This window comes from Euleptes europaea, chromosome 3 (assembly GCF_029931775.1).
Source record: "Euleptes europaea isolate rEulEur1 chromosome 3, rEulEur1.hap1, whole genome shotgun sequence".
Lineage (NCBI taxonomy): Eukaryota > Metazoa > Chordata > Lepidosauria > Squamata > Sphaerodactylidae > Euleptes > Euleptes europaea.
This window is the reverse complement of record NC_079314.1, coordinates 87,709,226-87,731,287: the sequence shown is the minus strand read 5'-3', so window position 1 is coordinate 87,731,287 and position 22,062 is coordinate 87,709,226. Positions and strand designations below refer to the sequence as shown.

Sequence of the window (22,062 nt, the reverse complement as noted above, 5' to 3'; positions counted from 1 at the left end):
TTGTCTCGTCTATCTGAGATTGCAACTCTTCAAGGCAGGAAAGGAGTCTCACTGTTCATAAAGAGCCAGGTATATTTACAGCACCATATACACATTAAGACTTAGTAAGTTATGTCATGATGACCAAAATATTCAACAACGTATATGAACAGTAGTCTGAACAGCTGATTCACAGCTTCCCTTAGTTTTTTGTAGTTACAAAGTTTGGGATTTCAAGCTATCAAACTTGCTTTACTGGACGCTGCAGTTGACATAGCCATACGGCTTTTTACCTCTGTGTCAGACTATATACGGTTGAATCAGCTTAAGTTGGCCTTTCTAAAATAAGACAGACTAGTAAACAAATGATGTAAGACTGCATAAAAAAACAGTTTGTTAGGGATAATTCTACACTAGACCAAATTAAACCACTGAATGACATGTTTAAAGGGGTAGGTCAGTGCAAGTAAAGCCAGCTATCTACAAATAACTGTTTGCTTTGGCTTTATGTACTATAGTAAACTGCCTTTATAAATAGTTACCATTATGTTTCAGAGGCTTAGGCAATAATTCCAGTCTGGTCCCTCAAGTCATTTCCTTTTTTGCTCCATCTTAATAATTTTCTTTGAAAGAACCTTTTAAAAATGTTTTTTAGGGGGGAAAGACCTAGCTTTGCCTTGCTTCTATCTTTCACCTATACCTTCCATTTTGACAGGTTCTTAGACTACAGTAACTCTCTTGAAAGGTAAAAGACTATCCCTAGGGAGTCACTTGAAAATCTACACTACTAGTACTTTGCTTCAGATTCTCAGAGCTAGATGAAAACTTGCATGAGTATTGGCCACTAATGCATAATGTACTTGGAAACATGAGTAAAATAGTTTACATGTCAGAGTTACATGTCAGAGCCCCTACCTATCGTAACTGGTGAGAATCAGCCAGAAAAAGCAGGGTTCACTGCAGGATCAGTGCCAAACTCTGTGGCCTTCCAGTCTCTACTCCAATTTTTTAAAATCCCTCAACTTTCTGTTTATTTTCCTCCTAACTTCACCAGAAAGAAAGACCTACTGAGGTAGTGGCTGTTCTGCAGCTTTCGGCACACTCACATAAATTTGGTTTATGTGATTTGGCAAATTTTGCTTACCTTTAAATAAAACACTGAAATTTAAATTGATACAGGAAACTGTCTCCCTATATTACCCAACACATTTATAATAAGATATCACTGAGGAGCCTTGCAGAGGGCTGTGCCGTTTTCGGGATGGTAGTCCCAAAAAACAGCATTTGGCAATTCTTCAGACTCCATTGGAGAGCTTCCCAGTATTCCATTCAATCCTCATTCTGCTCAGCATGTCCTTATAAAAATTAGGAAAGCCTTTATGGAGATGTGACATAATCCACCAGCAGCACCCTGATGTTTACTCATTTCTCCCCTTCAATCAGGGGAGTAAACTGGGGGGCGGGGCTCAAGCCCCATCCAGGATTTCCAACGGGGCAATGTCTCTCCCCATCCCCACCGGACTGCCAGGTAGAATCTTGAAACTGCTCAGGCTGTCAAGTTTAGTCAGTCATGTTTGTCTTTGTAGCAACTTTAAAAGTTCATAGGACCTACAGAGCTGGATCTGTTTGTTTTTATAAAGAGAAGAGGGGGAGGGGACCTTCAGTTGCTAATACTGTCTGTAAAGAAACAACACAGAGAGAAAGAGCCTGGACAGGAGGGGAAGGAAAGATTAATAGAACTGGTGGGATCCATCTAGCAATCAGATGGCCTCAGCGGTTGGACTGAAGATTATATTTCTTGTAGCCTATAACATAAACTGTGATGTAAGTAATGGATTGAGAGAATTATGGTTTACCTTTGCAGACAGGACAACAATAATTGCAATATTACTCTGTGGTGGATCCTGCCTTAGACAAAGAAATGGTCCCATCTCCATTTTATCTTTAGCTATGGGTGGGGGGAGGAAAAACTGGTTCCCCGAAGGTGGCAAGGTTATTCCATGATGCAGACATTCCTTTGAATAAATACTTATTTCCAGTTCCATTTTATATTTAGCCTGGTGTATTTGGAAGGGGTGCAAAAGATTGTTGCCCAAATATTGGAAGCTGTGTGTGTGGGGAGGGTGAGCAGAGCCCTGCGGCTGAAATAGTGGAAAGTAAATTGATGTTGGTATCCTGGACCTGCTTTAGATAAAAAGAAATGGAGAAGATGGGACTATTTCTGTCTTTAGCCATTTTTGTTTGTTTTTGTGCAGTGTTTGAAGATGAGAGATATGAAGCTGGTTCCCTAAATATGGAAAATGAGGTGATTCTGCTGTTCGGACCCTACTTCAACCCAACAAATGCTCCCATATTTTAAGGTCAGGGTATCTGAGAAGCCAGTATACTCTGGATTCTGAGATTCAAGTGGAGATTCATACTGAGTATCCAGTATGTGAGCAGTGTAGTAGTTAGAATGTTGGTCTAAGTCTGGGGAGACCAAAGCTCAAATCCCACTTAGCCATGAAGTTCATTATGGAACTTTGTGCCGGTACACACTCTCAGCCTAACCTACTTCATTGGGTAGTTGTGAGCAAAAGTGATAAGTATTTCCTTTCATACACAAATGAAATATTTATTCTGATGGTCTCATTGAATGAGCTCGTGACATTTTTCTTCTCATCTGACAACAGTCTTCTTTCTTGTACGGAATTTCAAACTATTCTGAGTGAAAAAAACACTATATATTTTTAAAACCACACGATTAATTGTTGATGGCAAGAGGTTTCTGGAAATATATATATATAGTCTCATATTGAAATAATTTCATATAGATTACTACTAGGGATGCCAGGCCATTGTCAGCAATTTCCTTTGATGCCTGTTGGTGCCTCAGGCACCGGGGGGGGGGGTGAGGCCTGGCATAACCACAGATTTTCTGTGAAATGCAGAGCATCCCCATGTCACTTTGTTTTAAACCGGAAGTGATATAGGTGCACCAGTATGCCAAACCTTGCTCCCCAACTGCTCCTGGGAGTTGCAGACTGTGGCCAGGCAACCCTAATTCCCAAATTTGGTCCTGGGCCAGGTGCAGCCCTATGCCCCCTCAGGGAAATTGAGGAGTTGACACCCCTACCGTCAATGCGACATTTTCAAATGTCCCAGATATTGAAATCATGTGGCTTCTCAATAGCTGGTTAGATGAACTGTGAGAGCCAGCTGAGACTGAAGCCACACAAAACTGTTGTTTTGTAAAATGTGAGAAATCATCCGGTCCATGAGAGAATACCTTTCTCATAATTAACGTGCTGAGCCGTTTTTGATCACTCATGTTTGCAGTCTTCAGGTGCTCCTAGATCCATGGCCATACCTGGAATTACAGGCTGCAGTGATGACAAGGAGCGCTCTCCCTCAGCTCCATGAGCACGTACACTTTCTTCAGGTTTTCATATTTCCTCCAAAGAGTGGTATACCTGTTCCACTCACCTCCCCCAATTTTATCATCCTAGCAATCTTCTGAAGGTTAATCTGGGGCTGACTCTCTCAAGATCGCCCAGTAAACTTCATTGATGAGTGGGGATTTGAATCTTCCCCTCCTTTTTGCCACCTTATCTGGTACTCTAGTACACAAAACATTGGTTCTTCCTCCCCACGACTCACTGATCAATCAACCAAAAATGCCCTTTTGATTATTCCATCTATGTATAACATTTAGAGAAGGACATGCAAAAGGCACTCTGAGCAATAATTATTGAACTTTCTTTACTTGGGAGACTCAAACCCCCAGAATCTTCCAAACAAGTCATTTTTATTTAGGTTGATTTTCTGTTAGACTTTTAAGGGTGTGAGGCACTAGTTGATTTCATTGGTCATTTCATATATGCTGCTTGAGAACTGAAAATATCCTAGATCTTAGGGATGTGGCCCAAAAACTAACAAGTTAATATACTGTGATTTATTTATTTATATTCTTAAGGCCTATTTAATACAGTCAAAGTTATACTGAAGTTTGAATAAGCAACTAGTGAATCAAAGCAGGTACCATACCTAGCTTGCATCCAGCCTTTAGGCCACAGTGGTTTCACCTCTGTCTCCATAAAGGTCTTGAGGTAATCTTCTGCAGACTGGCTTCTATTTGGCTCCAACTTGTAACAACCCAGTTTTATCTTGACAAGATTACACAGCAAGGATCTGTTAAAAAAGAGTGGACAGAGGCTTGAGTTCAACAGCCCTCACCATTAGTATGTCAAAGTTATTCTCGGTGCAGATTCCATGCCCTAAAACCCAGCCTGCTCCCTGCACAGAAATCTACACTGCTGCATCCTATTGTAAATTATATAATAAATAAAAAAATTAAAATGGAAGATTCCCATATTTTGCTAGGCAATAAGTTTCAGGTAGCTGGCTCAAGGTTGACTCAGCCTTCCATCCTTCCGAGGTCGGTAGAATGGGTACCAGCTTGCTGGAGGTAAAGTGTAGACGACTGGGGAAGGCAATGGCAAACCACCCTGTAAACATAGTCTGCCTAGTAAATGTTGTGATGTGGCATCACCCCATGGGCCAGTAATGACCTGGTGCTTGCACACGGGACTGACTACCTTTACCTTTTAAATTAGCAGTTTGCTGTTCATCCACATATTTTTTGCAGTTTTATTCTGCAATAACTGGAATAGGAGATAGGACCACCTAAAAGATGAGGGACAGCAGCAGGCTGTCAACATTTAAACTGTGCTAGGAAGAAAATATACTCAAGAAGCACAACAGGATGGTACACAAATCAAAAAGTTCTAGGATAAGGTTGCTGATATAATTAAAGGCAGGAACCATTACTCAGTGGGTGCACAAATGGATCACGGCACAGCACCTGGAAAGTATACTGAGTAGCCAAGTAAAACAGAACCCACATTGTTAGTTTGCAAGGCAGGGTTAATGATACTAGTATCTCATTAGCAACATTAACTTAATACATAGACTTTCATACAGTTTTCATCTATTCAAGAGCTGCACCACATTAATCACCTAATAACCATTTTGAGATTATTTATTATTGCATTTATTTACAAAATCTATACTCTGTCTTTCTGCCCAATCAGGATTACCAAAGCAGCTAACAATTAAAAACAAATAATTATAAAAGCACATCAGAAAACCAATAAAATCAAATCTAAGATACATATATAAAAACACAGAAACAAGCAATTAAAAAATAGGGCAGGAAGGAAGGGTCAGTGAGGAGACACCAAATGAAACAAGAAGTCTCCATCCACTGTGGAAAGACAGTGATGGAAGGAGACAAACATTCCTTGGGAGTTCCATAATTTTGGTGCTATAACCAAGAAGGACGTCTCTCAGGTTCCCACATGTCTAAGCTTAGAAGGGGGGGGGCACCCAAAGCAGGCCCTCATAAGAGGATCATAGTGGTCAAGTGGCCTTGCATCAGAGTAGCAGTCTTTAAGGTTTGCTAGTCCCAAACCAGCATATATTAAGGTCAGCACCAGCCCCCTTGAACTGAGCCCAAAAATAAATTGGGAGCCAGACGGACTAAGGTAGACGGACTAAGACTCATGTGACATGGACCCTACAATCTACTCCAGACAACAACATGACTGTACCAATTGAAGTTTCCAAGCATCATATATTAGGAAGAGCAGCGTATAAGTATATTACATTAATTATAGGTATATATACCGTATTTTTCGCTCCATAGGATGCACCGCTCCATAAGACGCACCTAGTTTTTAGAGGAGGAAAACAAGAAAAAATCTTGTTTTCCTCCTCTAAAACTTGTCTTATGGAGGGTGCGTCGGGATGGCGCAAGCCCGCGTTCCCCGCGCCGACCGCCAGCTGGGAGGTGGGCAGGGCCGCGCAGAGCACTTTCCAAGACCTCCCCCACCCCCGCCCGGCTTCTAGAGACTCCCTGGAAGCCCGGCGGGGGGGGGGGGGTCTTTAAACTCCTCTGCGCTGCCATCTCAGGCAGCACAGAGGAGTTTAAAGATCCCCCCGCCCGGCTTCCAGGGACTCCCTGGAAGCCCGGCGGGGGGGTCTTGAAAGTGCTCTGCGCTGCCATCCCAGGCAGCACAGAGGAGTTTAAAGATCCCCCCCACCCGGCTTCCAGGGACTCCCTGGAAGCCCAGCGGGGGGGTCTTGAAAGTGCTCTGCGCTGCCATCCCAGGCAGCTCAGAGGAGTTTAAAGACCCCCCCCCCCGCCGGGCTTCCAGGGACTCCCTGGAAGCCGGGCGGGGGGGTCTTTAAACTCCTCACTGCCTGGGATGGCAGCACAGAGGTGTCCAAGCCGGCTCCCGGGGGTGCCTGGCTCTGCGCCACTCTGCCACTACGCTGGGTGGCTGGGAGCCCCGGGAGCCAGCTTGAACGCAGCCAGCCAGCTGGGGTGGGAGGCCCCTCCCAGCCGCCCAGCGCAGCGGCAGCGCGGCGCGGAGTCAGGCAGCCCCGGGAGCCGGCTTGAACGGCGTCCCAGCTGGCCGGCAGCAGCCGAGCCGGCTCCCGGGGCTGCCCGGCTCTGCGCCCCGCTGCCGCTGCGCTGGGCGACTGGGAGGCCCCTCCCACCTCCCCAGCTGGCTGGCGCCATTTAAGCCGGCTCCCGGGGCTGCCCGACTCCGCGCCCCGCTGCCGCTGCGCGGGTGGGAGGGGCCTCCCACCCCCCCCAGCTGGCTGGCGGCATCCCAGCCGGGCCGGCGACCCGGCTCGGCACCCCGCTACCGCTGCATTCGCTCCATAAGATGCACTGACATTTCCCCTCACTTTTGAGGAGGAAAAAAGTGCGTCTTATGGAGCGAAAAATACGGTAAGTTTAAATTTGACTACAACTCAAATTATTCTGCATGGTCTGAAAAACAGTTAAGAATATTTGCAAACATTCATTTTCCTGGCAGTTAGCATCTGATTGTTCTGTGATCATTGCTTAAGGCCTGTAGGCTAAACGAGCAGTTATCATTAAAAAAAGATTGTGCTGTGACAATGTCTCCACATGCCATTAAAATATATATTCCAGTGGATAAACAGGCAATATTGTATCACACCTCACTGTATCATCCCAGTGGAATTTCTTTCTTGGTCCCGCAACCCTCTTTCCTGGCTTCTCATCATCTTCCTCTTCTGAGCCATTCTTGTCTCGTTCATCTTCTGCCTGCAATCTAGACCAAAACCAGTAACTGCCTTGTTGGCAAAAAAATAGGTGTACTTATTTCCCAACATTAGTTTGCAGAAGTTAAAAGTTCTGAATCAGTGTGAAGGGGGGGGGGAAAGGGTGGACAGAGATGAGCTGGTCAGTAAGGACCTAGATAGTAGTGAACTGGGAAGGGAGACAAGGAACTGTCCAAAGCACTGTAATTCCACCCTGATACCTGGGAGTAATATTTAAACATTTTCTTGTTTGAGCATTCAGGGCCCATGGCTCAGTGGTAGAGCATCTGCTTGGCATGCAGGCGGTCCTGGGTTGAATCCCTGGCATCTCCAGTTAAAAGGCTCAAGATAGTAGGTGCTGTGAAAGGCCTCTGCCTCAGACCCTGGAGATCCCCTTCCAATCAGAGTAGACCTTGATAGACCATTGTCTCATTCAGTATAAGGCAGCTTCATGTGTTCATGTACTTAAAGTGTAAAGTTGCTTTACAACCTTAATACCATGAAACCTGTTTTCCCCCTAAGAGAAAAGGGTATTTCAGATGTCAAAATGATTCAAAATGTCAATTTCTGAGCTTGGGTGATGATTGTGCAGAACACACACAGCCCAGATTTCAATAACATTTTGTGTTTCCATCTCAACTATCTGCCACATTTCCAACTTGTAGGGGAAATGCCCACAGGATAACTGAATGAAAGAAACAGCAGGCAGTAATCTGAAGAAGGCTTTTAACGAGTTCCAAGTGCTTTGTTGTGTGAAACACTACAAAGAGGTAATGACAAGTGATCAAGGACTATAATATAACTAGTTTGTATCCTGGTTTCCCACCACTTCTTGAAGGTTTTCACTATGGCTGTTTTTCCTTGTTCCTTACATAATATACTGTGAACAGAACTTCAAATGCAAGTTTCAAAAGAGCGATCATAAAACAATTTCAGAAAGCAATAAGTACACCCTCTCCTGGGTATTATTTACATTTCCATAAATCCTGTATATTAGCCAAATATATCCCATGGCTTAAGTACATACTTGGCATTCTTGGCCTGACTGTGTGCCTGGCAGTCCTCCTGATATTTGAATAACTGGTCAGGCATGACATTGCTGACAGCCAATTTCAGTTTTTGCAGTGGCTCCTTTAAGCGGTCATCCTGAAAAGACACAAATATTAGAATAGTGATGCAAGACTCTAGCCAACTGATATGTTTACCAAATGGTCCCTTCTGTTCTGAACAACCTCAAATATATCGCCTGAAATAACAATTTGGTTATTAAACTTTTTTTTTTGCTCTGCTCCTGCCTAGAATGAAACTTTGAATAATTTCATTCTAGCCAAAAGCAGAGCAAAAAGGAAAATAAAATATATGAAATTATCTTCTGTACTGGCAATAAAGCTCTTACCTGGATAGCCCAGGCTAGCCTGATCTAATCAGACCTTAGAAGCTAAGCAGGGTCAGAACTGGTTAGTATTTGGATGGGAGATCACCAACGAACTGCAGGATCCTATGCAGAGGCACATAATAGCAAACCACCTCTTGCCTTGAAAACCCTACAGGGTTGCCATAAATTGCCTGTGACTTGACAGCACTTTCCACCATCACACTGGCAATAAAAGCATAACAGCAGCAGCAACATTATATAGAACTGGAAAGCCTTTTATCAAACTGACATAGAAAAACATTTGTAATGCAAAATGGAATTGATTCAAAAATATGCTTGTGATAATATTTCAAAAATGTATTTTCCATAATCCAGCAATGGATTATCGCAGTGCATCTGAGTCATACAGACTGTTAGGTATGGGACAGTGCACTTTTTCAACTGTATGCCTTCCATACCTGGTAGTGGATCTCACTGTTAATGCAGCTCCAGTGCAACCTTTCCTTATCTACATCAAAAGCATTTTAAAATATTAGAAAAGAGGGTGCATAATATCTACTTGGGGATGTTCAAATTTTGACTTCTGGGATGCATGTGGCTCGTAAAGTTTATTCTCTGCCTCCACCAACTTTCTCCAGATTGGGTGCATGGCACGGATCCTAACTTGGCAAGTACCCTACTCTTTTCCATAGGATGCACCTCACAGATTAAGAAATGGTATCAAGTTTTAGCCTCTCAGTTTGGTACAGGGAGATGCGGGGGAGACTATAATAAAGGGGCATGCAGCTTTTTGCCTTGCAGGAATCCTTCCAGTGGGAAATGAGGTAACTTCAGCAGCTGGATCCTCCCTGGCTACTGTTCTAATAGCATATCAGAAGCGATCCCAACCACTTTAACAACTTCAGAGAGTTAAACTGGATAAATCACTTAAGATAACTGTCTGATAACATCCAGCATTTTTCATACCCGTTCTGGATAATCTAGAGGCAATAAGAAAGAACATGCATATATTCTTTTCTCCTTCTTTCCTGAAGAGGCTGCAAACAAGAAAAACAGGACAGCAGCAACAGATGAGGACTGTCTGCTGCTGTATGAGGGTCAAATGTTCAAAACCATGGTGCCACTCTAACAGGACAAAAAATGCTCTGATTTAACAAAAAAGTAATAAAAACAAACACTAAACACTTGGACATAAGCTTGAAAGAAAACTGGGGAAATCCTGTATTCATTCACCAGATATAATTGGTCAACTGAACTCTATGCTTTCTACTTAGCATTGTCCTTTTAACCTATTCAACTGAGCACTTGATATTTTTTAATCCCAAAAATCTCCCTAAAATTTCTATCAAGATGTTGACAAAATTGCTAAAAAGCCATGAATACTCACATAGGAAACAAACTTAAGCCAGTTTCAAATCTAAACTCTCATGAGTTCTCGTCAGGTGAACTTTCACTGTGAAAGGGCTTGAAATTCACTAAATTACAATTATTAGGGTTCAACAGGGAGACGTCCTTAAAACACTGTGATCCCACTTTTCCTTCAATTTGTGGCTACTAATATATTTAAAATACAAAATTAAATTGACATACATAAAAACTACAGTGCCTTTTAGATTGAAAGCTTCATTGTACAGAGAACCATGTCTGACTCATCTCTTAAGAACATAAGAAAAGCCATGCTGGATCAGGCCAAGGCCCATCAAATCCAGCAGTCCGTTCACACAGGAGCCAACCAGGTGCCTCTAGAAAGCCCACAAACAAGACAACTGCAGCAGCATCCTGCTTGTGTTCCACAGCACCTTATAGCCCACCCTCATATATAACCATGCTGCAGATCCTTTTACCTGAACATTGAGGTGCAGCTTCTTCAAACGTTTTATCAACGTGTCCTTATTGCATGGCACAAAAGCTTCCAGGTGCGAGTATACTCCATTCCAGATGTGAGGACTCAACTCCTGTAACTGCAGCTCAATACTGACAAATGGAAAATAAATTTACAATAAATGAGAAATAGCTGAGGAAGGCAAAGCTTTTACTTAAAAGGCTTCCTAAGGACATTTCACATTTTATTTATTTTTTAAAAATTTATACCCCTTTCTGCTCTCATAATGGAGCAAAACTAACAAATTAAAACTAACAAAGCAACTAACAAATTAAAAACACCCATAAAACATATTTTAGAAAAACTTTAAAACCAACACAAAACCCATCATTAAAATAATAAATTCCAATGCTAAAATATACACACAAAAACTTAAAGACCATTAATATATTGGGTAGGAAGAAGGGATCACTATTCCAGTCCTGTAACCAGGCTGGAAAGTATCCAAACTGCATCATACAGCCACTGGAAGAACAGCGAGCTAAATGACTAGAAGGAGTAGGTGAATTTAGGCATAGCTATGTAAATATTTGGCCTTGATTCTAGACTACACAATTTATACAGACCAAGGACAGAGCAAAGCTCAGAGGGGAGGCTTTTCTCTGTGAAATGGACAGCACTGGGAAGCCTTCTTCCACAGAAATTTGCATACACATTATTCTTTTTCAATTTGAAAGACCTTGAGCAGATAAGCATAGCTGAAGAACTTTTAACTTTTAAAAAAAACTCACCTACTTGATGATCCAAAAACTTAGCAGGACATCAGCTTACTCTTATTCCCTTTCCTAAACTAAACATTCTCATAACAACAACAACAACAACAATAATAAAGCACTTACTCCAGCAGGATATTGTTCATGTCCTGTGTGAAGAATTTCTTTCTGCCTTCTTCATCAAAAAGCTTGGCAGCCTAGAAAGAGCAAAAACAAAAAGACAGCTTTGGGTACACTTTATCTCACAATGCCTGGCCTCTCTGTTGAGCTGCCCTTTGTTTGGCTTTTAATTGCTTGGATAAGCCACAGTGTGGTTTAGAAAAAGATCAATACCACAATTTATTATGTGTGTACACTGTTACCTTACAACGCCACACAGTTATTACTTCTTCCTCAGTCATGTGAATTATCCATATTTCTTGAATTTTATTCACTGGCACTTAGTAAAAGTCAGGCATAGGCATCATAACATACAAATCACTTGCTTCTTACCAAATGAACTTTTGTCCACCATACAGGCTTACTGAAACCCAGGAAACCCTAGCTTTGATTTATTAAAAAAAGCCTTTCTAGGTCTCTTAGTTGCATATAAATGGCAATTTACCCCAAAGGGAGTGAAAGAATAAATGGAACTGAAAATGGCAATTACGTGTTTGCTTTTGATTCTGAAAATGGATCTTGTCAGGTAGTTGGGAGATGAAGTTAACAAAATAGCTTATTGTTCTCCCACCATACCAAGATGCTTCCTGATAAAGAGCAAAACGTACCCTGCTTATCTAAAAGTATATTTCAGAGAGCAATGAGTCAAATTTATATTTCACCACTTAGCTGCAACATCAAGGGAGGGCATATGCAAAACCTCCATCACAAAAACATACCAGTATAGTTGTTGCATTGTCTCAAACACAATTTTTTTAAAAAACATCGGCAGATTATTAATTCTGCTGTACATCATATAAGATTGATGTATCAAGCAATAAGTGCAGGTGCAAATCAGCCTTCAACTAAGAAAAAAGAGCTCTTCCATTTAATGAAAGTGGTACTGAATCAGAAACATAAATATCTTTGCCAGGCTCTAGTAACAGACAGCTGGAATATCTACTAGTGGCACTTCAGCCATTTTGGAAAGGTAGGACAGAATTGCTAGTTGGTAGTACATATAGTTCTGATTAAATGTTCTCTTTCATAAAACCTTAATAAGCAAACAGATGATCTTCAGGCACTGTCACTCATGTTCTCTCATAAGTAATAACACAATTATCATCTGAGAAGAACTGCAGCATTTGCAAGTTTAATACAACCTGTGTCAATTATATAAGGGATAACTAAAAGTGAACAAGCCTGCTATTGCTTTCAGCTAATAATGTTTGAACATGTTTTATGGAAATGCAGAATACAAATCTTTTAATAAAAAAAAGAATGTTTCCCACGTAGCCTTTAGTACTCCACACACTGTCCAAGTTTGATTCACGTTGTAATAATTCTTCTCAAAATTCAGCACTAGGGAGGCCAATACTTACAACCCTAAGGTCTTCAATGCGCTTTTCCAGATGTGCCGGCAGACCTTCTGGCAGGGCAGGGACCTGTTTCAGTGTCAGGACCTCAGAGGTATGAGAGGGCTGAGTGGTACTTCCATTTTCCCCTGATGGTTCAGATATTGGGCTACCACTGGAAGCGCCATCAAGCAGCCTATCCAAGTCGATGTCTCCCAGCATTTCTAGGGCACTTTCGGTTTCCTGCAGGAGCTCACGCTCATTTGTGCTGCCAAAAATAGAAAGAACTGGGTCTGCAACACTGAGGTTCAAGTCAGAGACATCGTTTCCAGCAGTGGCTGGAGCAGCAGGGAGTTTATTAGGTGCAGAGCTGGAAACTGCCATGGTGCAATTCTGGATCACTTCCTTCTTCCTGAAGGCTTCCTTCTCCTTCTGAAACTTTCGAATCATAGCAGACAATGAGAAAGAATCTTTGTACTGCTTCTTTTTCTTCTTTTCAGATTTGTGCGAATTTAAGGCCATCACTCTGCAAAAAAAAAAGAAAAGAGAGAGAGATAAGGGTTAAAGAGTCAGTCAACCACACCTGACTACAGCTCAACAATTTATTCTCAAATAAGAGCCTAGTTTTAGTTAGTCATCATAAATCTTCAGTATACTTGTAGTAGAACATTTACCAATTATTGTTAATGAATGTACCATTTCCCATGTATTAAACCGGTATCAGTTGCAATTCCACAGTAAAGTTGGCAATAGACACTTCGTAATCACATTTTTTTATAAAGCTTTTCAAGCTACTTTTAAATAATTTGTTTCACAATGTCTTCAACAAGGGCTGAAAATTGCAAAATAAATATTATGCACAGGCTTCCTCAGCATTTTGTGCTCCTCTAACACACTTAGCACTATCATGTCTATATAAACTTAGAGACAGCAGGTGTTAGAAGCTCTTTTGCTATTTTACTGGCAGGCAGTTTTAAGTAGAGTTGTGTTAAAGAAATCATTACAAAATCCACGCTTTAATTAATGACTATGCCACAGCTTTGTTTAATATACCCAGCAAAAAGTAGCTCACAACTGACAAGCTCGGACATAAATGATTTACCATTAGCTATGAACCCACTTACCCATAATCTGTCCTTAAAATAAACATAGATAATCTTACCCCAGCTGCTTAGAAACTTTCATCTTTCGTGTCTTTTTCTCCTTCTCTGCCTCTTCTTCTTTCCGTTTGCGCTTCTTCATTCCACGCTCCTCACCATCTTTCAGTTTAGCTACCTAGAGTGGACAAAGAACAATTACTTCACCAGTGAAACAGTTCTATAACGTAATACTAACAGTAATGTTTTAGGATCAGACTAAGATACATCTATTCTGGCATTTTGTTTTCAACAGCCAGGTACATTTGGAAACTTACACACGAGATACGATGATGATAGCTAACCTATGTTTGCTCACCATCGTTCTTCATTTTATAGGCCATTTTATAGATGTTAGACTTAATTAAGCTTGGGTGGGTTGCAAAGATTGTATTATACCACCATAACTGCATTTGTACTATGTCACTATTACCTTCTAGGAACAATTCCAAGTTTGGGCTTTCAAAGTGAAAACCCAAACTTGGAATTGTTCCTAGAAGGTAATAGCGACATAGTACAAATGCTGTTATGGTGGTAGAATACAATCTTAACAACTTGAGCCTACAAGCCTCACAAATAATCTCTCCCCATTTTACCATTACATCCATTACAATCAGCTGGACTATAACTTCATGGTAGAGTATATGGAATCCACACATACAGTCCCATTTTGAATCACTGGCATCCCCAGTTGGGAAGATCTCGAAAAACAGCAGGAAAAAACAGCCAGTCAAGTAAACTGTAGAGCTATATGCCACTCAGGATTAGGCAGCAACATATACTTTATGATGACGTTTCAAAGCAACCACACCAATCTGTAAACATTTGGTTCTGAAGAAACTACGATTGCTCACTTTAGATGGCCTATGCTTTTTGCCTTCGGTAAAGTCTTCCTCCTCAGAGTCAGATGCTTGGCGGAACTGCAGAGTTCCAGTGTTTATGTAAAATCCTCCATATTTAGTAGTCAATGATGCAGGAACCAATTCATCATACTGGGAAGGAAATGGAACAGTCAGGTTAGCAGGTAGCTACCACTTTACTAACATGAAATGATTTGCTGTGCCGCAAAATGCAGCATCGAACAGGGTATATAAAGGCAACCAAATATGCTTATGCTACCATATTGGTGGAAATGTTGCCAGAAGTCTACAACACCACAAAGCAAAGCTTAAAAGCAAACTGAATTAAGATAAGGAGTCCTACAGTGCCAACAGCATTAGAGCACTCTCACCAAAGTCTCCAGAATGATGGCTTAGCTGTGACGTAATGTGCATTTTTTTAGGATAAACATGAATGTTAATACAAGTTGATGAAATCTTTCTGAGAAATAGATTTACGACTGTAATACATTAAATAAGAGGCAGATAGCATTTAATGCTTCCTCTCCAAAGCTGAGTAGGTCTACAAATAGCTGATGCCTGGAAGGAAGACTTTGTGGGCACCACAGGAGCTCTTCGAGGAAGAGAAGGATACAGATATAACAAATAAGATTAACTCACGGCTTCTGAGTTATCAATGAAAGGATCAGTTTCATCATAGCCATAGCCTATGTCAATGAGATCCTGAAGGCGGTCCTTCCGATGCTTGTGGGTCTTTCCTGCCTGAAATATAAAAGAAATAGGCATTTTAGGGCAAAAGATCATTTAAAATAAAAGCGAGAGCTTGAGGCAGCTTCAAAGTCTGCATAAAACTAAAGTAGTGTTATCAGAATGCTATTTGACTTGTTCAAAAGAGCTATGAGAAACATTCAAATCAAAGTCCATGATCATCATACAGTTGTGAAAATTTACAATAGAGGTTTCTTAGGAATACAAGTAATGGAGCCAACCAATCACTGCTAATTCTATAATCTTGCTCCACAAGAAATATATTGCTCATTCTATAAATTACATCTAATTTGCAACATGGCCATATCTGTGGCTACCTAAATCCAGAGACTGGAGTCGTGAACAGACGAGACAGATCTTTCTACAAACCTGAAAAAAGCTCCAGATTTGCAGAAGAATCTAAAATCTACAGCAAAAGACCAAACCAACAAAAAAGAAAAAATTGCAGAGGTCACCCCTCATATAATAAAGGAGTACTTGTAGCTTTAAGAAATGAATGCTACTTGCATGACTCACCTGAGCCTGGCTGCTTACTACTGACCTTGGGCCAATTACATATTCTCAGTGTAACCTATTTAATCTGGCTGGTGTAAGGATAACATGGAGGAGAATGACGTGAACTGCTTTGGGTCCCTACTGTAGAGAAAGATGGGATATAAATGAAGTGAATAAATAATCAATATAGCTGAAAATGGGGAGCAGATAAAAGGTAGGTTGGTTGGTTGGTGGGAAGGAAAGAAGGAAGCAAGGAAAGGTGAGGATATGGGGGTTGCCAGTTAGCAGGGGGATCCAGGGGAAAGTGAGGTGCCCTGCACAAGTCCTTGTGGTTTCCCCACTATGCTAGGCCTAGCAGCCAACACCACACAACTGGGCCAGTTTTCCCAGGCAGAGGCTGCCAGGGGAGGGAAGAAAGGAAAGCTGAAGACAGAAGAGCACATAAAGGTAGGCTGGTTGATGAGTGGGACAGAGAGAAGGAAGCAGGAAAAGGAACAGACTATGGGGGTTTTCAGGGAATGGAAAGAAGAAATAGCTGGAAAGGGGGAAATGAGATGCCCTCATACATCCCTGCAGGTCCCCCAGTTATATGTTAGGTGATAAGAACATAGGCAATCTCAGATGTGGCACTGAGGATCCAATGTTTGCTGTCCTTTGGGATTTCAATGTTCATGCTGAGGCTGCCCCGACAGGAGCAGCTCAGGACTTCTTGGCCACTATGACCCCCATAGGACTGTTCCAGAACATTCTGGTACCTACACATAAGGATGTCATACACTTGATCTGGTTTTCTCTGGAGATAAGGTACATGGTTTGGTAATGGGGCTATTTTCCATTTTGCCCTTGCCATGAACCAACCATTATCTGGTGAAATGTAGACTCACAGACACTTGGAACCTCCACAAGAATGGGGGGACAATTAGGATGGTCCACCCCAGCAGGTTCATGGATCCAGAGAGGTTTCCTGATGATTCTTGGGGATTTTCGAGTCAATAAGATTGGTGCTCTTGTTGCAGCCCTGGTTGACCTGTGGATTATGTATTTGACCTGGGCTGTGGACATGGTAGCTCCTGAGAGCTCTCTCTCCTTCCATCGAGTTCAGAATGCCCCCTGGTTTACTAGGGAGCTTTGGATGAAGAAACGACAGAGCAGATAGTTATAGAACTCAAATGGAGAAAAATTCTAACTGAATGCAACTGAACACAGGTAAGGGCACATTATCGTGCCTACTATGTGGCAGTGATGGCAGAGAAGCAAGCTTACTATTTTTACCACCATTGTGTCTGCACAATGACATTTGCCATAGCTTTTCTGGGTGGTGAAGGGGCTTTTATCTCAAGCCCAAGAGAATTTTGACCTGGAAAACATACACTCCCACTGTGATCCCTTTGCAATTCATTTTACAGAGAACTGCTTGCATCTGCCACAACTTAGACATCACAGTTGAACTGCTTTAATCTCATGATGATTCCAGAGTGCCTTCTGGTCCTAGCTGTAAGGTGTTTTGAAGTGTGTGGCACACCACATTCAGTCCTTGCCCCTAATGGATGATTGTACCATGCTGGGCTTGGTTGGCTGACTGGGTCCAGGAGGTAATAAATGCCTCTCTGCAAGAGTGTGTAGTTCCAACTGCTTTGAAAGAGGTCGTTGTGAGACCCCTCCTGAAGAACACATCCTTGGACCCAAATCACCTAAACAACTACCACCCAGTGGCCAATATTCTGTTCTTGGGCAAGATGTTTGAGCAGGTGATGGCTACACATCTTCATGCAGCCTTGAAGGAGAGATTATGTAAATCCTTTTCAATCTGGATTCAGATCTGCCTTTGGGATGGACATGACCATGGTTCATCTGATTGATGACCTTTACCAGGAGATTGACAGGAGAATGTGTCCCTGCTGATTCTCCGCTCTGTAGCTTTCCATACCACTAACCATGGTATCCTTCTGGAGAGGATGTCTGGGCTGGGAGTAGGGGCACCGTGCTTCGGTGGTTCCAGTCTTACTTGACCAACCACTTCTAGAAGTTAGTGCTGGGGGACTGCTGCTTGGTATCGTAGTATTTAAGCTGTGGGATCCCACAGAGTTCTAGCTCATTTGCCATGTTATTTAACATCTATATTAAACCACTTGGAGAGATCATCTGAGAATCTGGAGTGAGGTGCCACCAATATGCACATGACACCCAGCTCTGTTTCATCTTGACACCTAAGCCAGGTGGGTTTGTGAAAGTCCTAAATGGGTACCTGGAGAAGGTAATGAGGGCCAATAAACTGAAGCTAAGTCTAGACAAGACTGAGGTGCTGTTGGTCAATGGAGAAGCTGCTTGGGGACTGCGGAGCCAGCCTGTCCTGGAGGGGGTTGTACTTGGGGGAGGAGTAGGTTTGTAGCTTGGTGGTGCTACCAGATCCTGGCCTATGGCTGGAGGCTCAGGTCTCCTCTGTAGAACACAGTGCCTTTTAGGAGCTCCGGATGGTTTGCCCACTATAGCTGTTCCTCAAAAAGAGGGATCTGGCCACAGAAACCCATGCTCTGATCAAATCCAAGTCATGTTACTATAACGTGCTCTACATAAGGCTGCCTTTTAAAATGGTTCAGAAACTTCAATTGGTGCACAATGTGGCACCCAAGCTACTCTCATGCACTGGGTACACTGATCGTATCACCCCTGTGCTGAAAGATCTGCATTGGCTACCCATCTGTTTCCAGTCCCAATCTAAAGTGCTGGTTCTTACTTTTAAGGCCCTAAATGGCTTAGGGCCAGGGTACCTCCGATACTATCCAGCCCACCAGTTGCCTCTCAAGCCCTGAGACCCTGACTTCAGAGTTGAGGCGGATAGCAACTAGGGACAGAACATTTTCTGTGGTGCCACCTTACCTTTGGATCGCCTTCCCCCTTGAGGCTTGCCTAGTACCTACGTTACTTTCTTCTAGATGCCAGCCAGGCATATCTTTTTACCTAGGCTTTTAATTAGGGGGTTTATCTTATCAGTGATTTAATGGTCTGCATCTGTTTTATGGACAGTTTTTATACTGCTTATTTCTACTGGCTTCTTTTTTTTTAGTACTGTGGTTTCAAACCATATCAAGTAGGATTCTGAAAAGGCAGCATGGAAATATTCCAAATAAATAAATAACGGTGGGTGTGTAAAGAACCATCACATCATAGCCAACTTATGGAGACCCCATAGGGTTTTCAAAGCAAGAGACATTCAGAGGTGGTTTGCCATTGTCTGCCTCTATGGAGCCCGGGACTTCCTTGGTGGTCCCATACAAATGCTATCCGGGGCTGACCCTGCTTAGCTTCCAAGATTAGGTCAGCCTGGGCTATCCAGGCTAGGGCCAAAATAAATACATACACTGACCAATCAGAAAAATCTTCCAGTGGTAATGGGATGATTCCAATACTATTCTCTCTTAATGAAGAAACATATTTATCTCTGCCTGTTTTGGAATCTTGAAGAGAACAGGCTACTTTCCTCTAGCTGGAGCAGAGAGCTGTGATCTTATCTTCCTCTGTTCTCCTGAACAGAAGCTGCTACCATTGCCATACACCAACACTTCCTCAGCAGATGCATCTAGCTATTAAGAAAGCAACAGGATATCACTTACTGTGGCAACAGCTACCTCTGCCTAATAGAGGGGACAACTTTCTGAAAACAATATGCAAGGCTGTGGCACTTTTCAAAGGTACAAGGATGTCTGCTCCTCCTTTTTAAAGGTGCAAGGGTGTCTGCTCCTCCTTTCTTTGAGATTCCAAACCACACGGTAACACTAAAACCTAAATGTATGAATCCCCGCACAAGGGAAGAGGGTATGTGGGAATCAGTCTCATGTACCAGTTTTTTGAGAGAAGGTAACAGTTCTCACATAAAATATAGCACTTCACTCCTATAAACCAAAGAACAAATATGATAAAGAAAACATATACTAAAAGGAAACAACACGTTCAGGAAAACGTTTATTGAATAAAATCAGTGAAGGGTTTTTGGGGTGTTTTCTGGTTGGTTTTTTACTGCAAGGAGGAAAGGAGTAACCACTGGAAGACTCAAAGAGCAGCCGTGAGGCTCAGAGCCCACACCACGGCAACCTAGTAGCAGCCTCAGTTCATATATGCAATCAATCATTTATGTAAAATAAGCAGATCTGAGGCTGCAAGCACATTGCTATACAAAGTACCAGCACTGGCTGCTTTTGATAGCTAGACCCAGCTATATAACATGGTGAGGGATGGACTACAAATGGGCTGAAAGGATACAGCCTCTTCAGGAGGTTCCAAATCAGAGAAAAGGAATTTTTCAGGGCCTGAGTTTCAGAAAAGTAGGCATTAAAATAATCATACAACCAAACACAAGAAAGATAGCAAGTGCAAAGTATTCCACAAGGTGATACACAAAAGTACTGTTGCTTACATAAGAGTTTTCCATTTATCTCAATTTGATTACATACCACAGGCATGATTTTGCAACTTCCACAATTTTCATACCAACATGCCATGAAATTGGTTAGAGACGCAAAACATTATATAAATTCATCTTACAATAGCACTAGCTTATTCTGAAGAACATTTGTGTTTGGGATTAACAAGAAGGATCTAGTTTTAGACTCAGTTGTGATTGCCATACTAGGTCATTGTGCAGGAAAGAACAGAGTGGTTACAATACAAGCTGTTGTCCACTCACTGGGAATACAATGTGTAGTACTGAAGATGAGAACAGATTTGTTGTAGGTGGAAAGGCAATTCACATATTGTTCAGGCACAGATGTAACATACACAGAATAAGCAGTGAAGCAAGGTTTGGGCTGGCCTCTCCCACTGCATATACAGGACTTTTTAATGTGAACTTGAGCCTCTGCAAGCAGGCCTTGCTCAACCAGTCCAGTATGAAACAGGACTAGCAGAGTCTGTGAACAGGACGTACCTGTTAAAACATTTATAAATACTGGTCTCAGTATACATCTATATATCTAATTCCCAGGTGTGCCTGCGGATACTTAAATCCACAGACAGGGAGAACACTGAACCCAACAGGATTCTCTACAGACTCGGAGGATCCCCTGGGTCGGCAGAAAAATCTAAAAAGGTTTTAAAAAAATTAATTGGGGGGGTTTAATTCCCCTAAAACTAAATCCTTCATGGATTGACCTCAACTGTCAATTCCAGTTCTCCTTCAGTATCTCTCCATACCTACCAATTTGCAAATGTTTCAGGACTTTTTCCTACAGGAAAATTTCTGGAAAAGTGGAATTGGTACAGATTACGTTTACTTATAGGTCCTGAACTGAGATTTATCCAGTACTAATAATCTTCAAAGAGATGTAAAATATCTCCAAATTTTAAAGCCATGGGGAAAAGTTAGATTGGGGGTGGGGGAATTAAAAAATATGCAATATTTAATTTCTTATCAAGCTTAAGCTTATTTTACCACTTTAACAACACAGTGCATCAGTTATCACCTAGTTAGCATATAAAATTATACTATTTGGTGTATTTAAGAAACTTAAAATTATAAATGCCTTCATTTTTTACAAACAAAAATTGCAAATATACACAGTTCTTGAGAGACAGCTGCTAACTGTTGCATCCTATGCTACCTTAGCATACACATCTTAATTTTTGCCATCTGAGGGATAGGGGAAAAAATAACAATTGAAATTATAAAACAGATTTTGTAGTAAACCAAAGAAAGTATTATTTGGACAGAAACAGTTGCAGTAAGACTTCCAGCATATGTGGACATCAATATGATCTTCATAACACTGAAAACACTGAACTCTTCAACGATGTATTATCAAAAACTTTATAGCATATTGACTGTTGCCCAAACTTACATTTAAACAACATATTCTTGAAAATATGTTGTATACTTCTATAGTGAACATAGGAACAATTATCTAATCTATAACTCATCTTACATAACACCAGAAGAGTGAAATTGTTAACTGATGTGTACTTACATATTTTGCCTCAAACTTCTTAGCCAGCATTTCCACTTCATGTCGCTCACGCTCTTCATCATTAAATGGATCAACGAGTACGGACTTTTTCTGAAGAGGCAAAAGATCAGTCATTGTTTACAGAAAAACTTGCATAATAGCAATAAGGAGTTATGGCATCACTACAGTACATAGCTTTAATTGTATGAACACAGCTTTGGCTAGAAAGCTAAATGAGTCAGTAGCATATATGGTTTTTCAAATGCACCACTACTAACTCTACTGAAATTTACTTCAAGAACCATTAAGATTCACTTTCAGGTAAGT

The 22,062-nt window shown here is 41.6% G+C and overlaps 1 protein-coding gene across 1 annotated transcript in view; it reads right to left on the bottom strand.

Moving 5' to 3' along the window:
- The window catches only part of UBN2 (ubinuclein 2), a 46,346-nt gene that overhangs the window by 16,936 nt on the left and 7,348 nt on the right, over positions 1 to 22,062 (bottom strand). The window contains exons 2-11 of the mRNA XM_056847187.1: positions 21,757 to 21,846; positions 15,197 to 15,298; positions 14,552 to 14,689; positions 13,724 to 13,836; positions 12,589 to 13,087; positions 11,195 to 11,265; positions 10,318 to 10,447; positions 8,126 to 8,244; positions 6,996 to 7,109; positions 4,006 to 4,149 (exon numbers count right to left, since the gene is read on the bottom strand). Coding sequence (XP_056703165.1) covers positions 4,006 to 4,149; positions 6,996 to 7,109; positions 8,126 to 8,244; positions 10,318 to 10,447; positions 11,195 to 11,265; positions 12,589 to 13,087; positions 13,724 to 13,836; positions 14,552 to 14,689; positions 15,197 to 15,298; positions 21,757 to 21,846 — 1,520 coding nt within the window. The remainder of the gene's footprint in view (positions 1 to 4,005; positions 4,150 to 6,995; positions 7,110 to 8,125; positions 8,245 to 10,317; positions 10,448 to 11,194; positions 11,266 to 12,588; positions 13,088 to 13,723; positions 13,837 to 14,551; positions 14,690 to 15,196; positions 15,299 to 21,756; positions 21,847 to 22,062) is intronic.